General features: G+C 50.3%; 1 protein-coding gene across 1 annotated transcript; it reads left to right on the forward strand.

Annotated features, from left to right (window-relative positions):
* The first annotated feature begins 2,653 nt into the window (after positions 1–2,653).
* LOC123117346 (polygalacturonase) lies at positions 2,654–4,230 on the forward strand. The gene has a single exon (XM_044538113.1). The coding sequence runs from the start codon at positions 2,813–2,815 to the stop codon at positions 4,031–4,033; it is 1,221 nt and encodes a 406-aa protein (XP_044394048.1). The 5' UTR covers positions 2,654–2,812; the 3' UTR covers positions 4,034–4,230.
* The last annotated feature ends 512 nt before the right edge of the window (positions 4,231–4,742 follow it).

Raw genomic sequence — 4,742 nt, forward strand, 5'->3', positions numbered from 1 at the left:
AAGATGTCCGCTGCGGTGAACTCCATGATCGGCGCCCAATCGGATTCGATCGGAGGGGGCGCGGGAGGTTCGGAGTCCGGCAAGGAGTCCGGCACCTCGGAGTCACGAGCTTCATGAGGGACAAGGTCAGTGTTCGGCTCTATCGCCGTAGAGGTTGCAGCCCCCGAGGCGGTGTCTAGCCATCCGTCCTCGATCTGCGCAGCCGGCTCCGAATTGAAGATCGGAGCGGGTTCGAGTGCGGCCTCCAGGGTACTGTCCGGCTGCAGAGCTAAATCATGCTCGCCGTGACAGTGCGGCACGCTCGGCTGTGGCTCGAATCCATCGAGGATCAAGTCCCCGCGGATGTCAGCCGTGAAGTTCAAACTTCCAAATCTGACCTGACGGCCAGGGGCGTAGCTTTCGATCTGCTCCAGACGGCCAAGCGAATTGGCCCGCAGTGCAAAGCCGCCGAATACGAAGATCTGTCCGGGGAGAAAGGTCTCACCCTGGACTGCGTCGTTGATGATGGTCGAAGAAGCCATCGAGCCTATCGGTGACGACACAGAGGAACTCTCAATGAAAGCACCAATGTCGGTGTCAAAACCGGCGGATCTCGGGTAGGGGGTCCCGAACTGTGCGTCTAGGCGGATGGTAACAGGAGACAAGGGACACGATGTTTTACCCAGGTTCGGGCCCTCTTGATGGAGGTAAAACCCTACGTCCTGCTTGATTAATATTGATGATGTGTGTTACAAGAGTGGATCTACCACGAGATCAAGGAGGCTAAACCCTAGAAGCTAGCCTATGGTATGATTGTTGTTCGTCCTATGGACTAAAGCCATCCGGTTTATATAGACACCAGAGAGGGCTAGGGTTACACAGAGTCGGTTACAATGGTAGGAGATCTACATATCCGTATCGCCAAGCTTGCCCTCCACGCCAAGGAAAGTCCCATCCGGACACGGGACGAAGTCTTCAATCTTGTATCTTCATAGTCTTGGAGTCCGGCCGATCATGATAGTTCGGCTATCCGGACACCCCCTAGTCCGGAACTCCCTCAGGGGCCTTAGCAAGACGACTTTCCGACTGTCTACTACAACAAGTTGTGCCCGGTTCCGGCGATGGAGGGGCGATGACGGCGGCGCGCCTTCGGCTCGCTTCGGTGCTTGTAGTCGTCGCTAGGTGGTCTACGAATCTGGATGTAATTTTTATTTCTGGTATTCGTTGTACTGCCATGATTGAAGATGAATAGACTGGAAGTTTTTCCGAAAAAAAACTATTTCATGCATGAAATGTCAAAAGAAAACATTTTTTTCCAATCGGGCTTTCACCCCTCTCCATTAATTGCTCAGCAAAAATATAACCGAGTCTTACACCATACTTACCACACAAAAAATATATATTTATAAATACATAAAAGGATGGAGATGGTTACCTCACAAAAGTCTTTCTTTAGCTCCATTGCATGTCATAAAAATTATACCATTGAAAACCTCTTATACTCCAAAAAAGAGATTAGGATCTCTCTACCTCCCACCGGCACCACCGCTGGTCCGTCTCGTCTCCGGTGGCCTTAGGGCCATGGGGGCGGGGTGGATCCCGGCCCTTGCCGGCAAGAGGGCTCCGTTTTTACATGTTTCTTCAATTTTTGTTGGGGTTTATTTCCTGCTTAGGAAGACGAGATAGCGGGGGCTCCCTGAAGATGAAATAAGGTTCTCCCTGCCTAGCCCCCATCCTGGTGGCGCATCTAGCATCATCAATGGACGTGTGGAGGTGTGTCTTTGGTGGATCTGCTCGGATCTGGTCATCGTTCGTCTATGTTCGTTTGGCTTCAGGTTGGATCCTTCCAATATATGCTCTTCATCAGCGGCGGTTGTTGTTCTGGTGTGCTGGTTCTATGGGGCCTTAGGATGACGACTTCCCGACTGTCTACTACAGTAATTTTTCCCCGGCTCCGGCGAGGAAGCGGCGATGATAGGCGTTCGGCTACTTTCAGTGCTTGTAGTCGTTGCTAGGTGGTCTTCGGATCTAGATGTAATTTTTATTATTTCTGATGTTCCTTGTACTGCCATTGTTGAAAATGAATAGATCAGTAGTTTTCTCAACAACTACAAAAAACCTTTAGAATAAATCAAACATTATACTTTTTGTGGCACATATTTTATAGTATTTCGTTAGTCAAATATATAGATGGTCAATGTTTGATGTATTATACGGTTGGGCCTAATAAATCCGGACGGAGTGAGTACTATTGTATGTAACAGCACTAGACCTGGTACGGTGATACCTTTGGGACAACGCAAGGGGGCCTTCCGAACCATGGATATATCCCCCGCAAAAGAAAAAGAACCATGGATATATCCAAGTTCGCGTGGGCACTACGTACAGGGGAGTTGGGCATATACGTGAAGGTTCAGATTTTTGTCGTGCAAATCCTGCGAGTCGGACAAATGTGGCATGTTTATCTCCTTTGTTGCCATTGCCAAGTGGCCATGCACAACACCTGGCTGAACCGTTCGTGCACGCAGTCAGCACGGGTGATGGATGGACGTGTGCGTTTGCAGCTCTGCGTACTCCACAACACATGCATCCACGCCTAACTCTTGCCAAGCTAACGAGAAACTAGCTTCTCCATCACAAGCAACACATGCATACCGCCTATAAATACTCCTCGCCGGCGGCACTTGGTCTCCATCGGCTTCATCACTTGTACGCTTCTCTTAGCGATCGAGTCCTACTCCTACGACCAAACACCACGCTACAAACCAGGCCACGTACGTACAGTGCCATCCAATCTTCACTCTTGCGTTTCCTTTGTCTCTAGCTGCTTCACATGGCGTCGTTCATGGCGGCCGTTCTGGTCGTGATGCTCTTGGCATCCAGTGCGCCGGCGAGCGAGGCCAGCCCGGCGCCCGCCGAGACTCAGCAGAATGTGTTCATCGTCGACAACTACGGTGCCCGTGGCGACGGGAAGCACGACGACGCGCAGCCGCTCGCCAAGGCGTGGAACGCGGCGTGTTCCTCTTCCCGGCCAGCCGTGCTGCTCGTTCCCGAGGGCAAGACCTACCTGCTCAGCTCCGTCACCTTGTCTGGCCCATGCAAGTCCAGCGTCGTCTTCATGGTCAAAGGGACGCTGGTGGCTCCTCGGAGCAGGTCGGCGTGGAGCCAGAACGACACAAGTCAACAAGGCGTCACCGGTCTCACCGTCTCCGGTGGCGGCACGATCAACGGCAACGGCGGCGTCTGGTGGACGAACTCATGCAAGGTCAACAAGGCTCTGCCGTGCACCAAGGCGCCGACGGCCCTCACGTTTCACCAGTGCAACAATCTGCAGGTGGAGAACCTTAAGCTAGTAAACAGCCAGCAGATCCATCTCTCGGTCGAGGACTGCAGCGGCGTGCAACTGGCCCGCCTGTCCATCACGGCGCCCGGCACCAGCCCCAACACCGACGGCATCCACGTCACCCGTAGCAGAGATGTGCAAGTCAAAGATTGCGTCATCAAGACCGGGGACGACTGCGTCTCCATCGAGAATGGAACCCACAATCTTTTTGTCAGTAAAGTTGTTTGTGGTCCGGGGCATGGAATTAGTGTCGGGAGCTTAGGAGACGGCAACTCCAGAGCCGAGGTCTCTGGAATCACAATCGACTCGGTGCAATTATACGGCACCACCAATGGTGCCCGGATCAAGACATGGCAGGGAGGGAGCGGGTATGCCAAGGGCATCACGTTCCAGAACATGGTCATGGACAACGTGCAAAACCCCATTATCATTGACCAGAACTACTGCGACTCCGCCAAGCCATGCAATAGAGGTAAGGGATCTGCTGTGGAGGTCAGCAATGTCGTCTTCAAGAACATTAGAGGGACAACCGTCTCCAAGGATGCCATCAAGCTGAGCTGCAGCGATACCATCTCATGCTCCAACATCGTCTTGGAGAATATCGACCTGAAAATGGAAGGCGGCAAGGGTGACACAGAAAGCACTTGCCGGAATGCAAAATGGCAAGAATCAGGAACCGTTGTTCCACAACCCTGCCAATTCCAAAACTAGATAGGAGCCTGTAGAAATTGACAGGTTCTTGTTGTATCCTGTAGAAATACAGTTGTATCAAAACTAGAATATTGTACAAAAGAAAAATCATATACTTGTGCATACATAATGCAAACTACGTACTCTCTCCTTTGTTTTACTAGAACATTATTGTAAATTCTCCCATATAAAGGAAGTTGGTATGCAAATATATATAGGAAAATATGCCATGAAAAAATTACATGCCTCGCGGAAATTAGCAAAAAGAAATACATATGACCAAATAAATAAAAGTAAGAAAACAGGTGATTTGTTTGTAGTGAAACAAAACAGAGTGAAGACTATGAGAACGCACATGAACATCATTGTTGTCAAGAGAGGAGGGACTTGATGAAGTATCGAAGATGGAACCTGTATTCATAGTACGCAACTTCAACATGATGTGTTAGGAAGGTGTCTACTACAAGTACTACAAGTCCTAGTACGTACCACATGGCACCAATCTCAAAAGGAGATGGACCAAGATGGCCTTCAGGAAGAGAAATTTCTACAATTGTGACGAGCTCGATCATTAAATCACAAATTGCCCCATCAAGAAAGAAGGCAGTTCAGACAAGTTAAACAAGAAGGACAAGAAAGTGACAAGCCATGGAAACTTGAGGCCACGGCTCGCCGCTCGCTAGGTTGGGCTTGTTGAGGTACAAGTAGATTACACTGGCATCAACTGAAA

Source organism: Triticum aestivum, chromosome 5B (assembly GCF_018294505.1).
Source record: "Triticum aestivum cultivar Chinese Spring chromosome 5B, IWGSC CS RefSeq v2.1, whole genome shotgun sequence".
Taxonomy (NCBI): Eukaryota; Viridiplantae; Streptophyta; class Magnoliopsida; order Poales; family Poaceae; genus Triticum; species Triticum aestivum.

What these genes read in the sequence shown, in the direction of transcription:
- LOC123117346 (XM_044538113.1), top strand. Translation starts at nt 2,813, where the DNA reads ATGGCGTCGTTCATGGCGGCCGTTCTGGTCGTGATGCTCTTGGCATCC.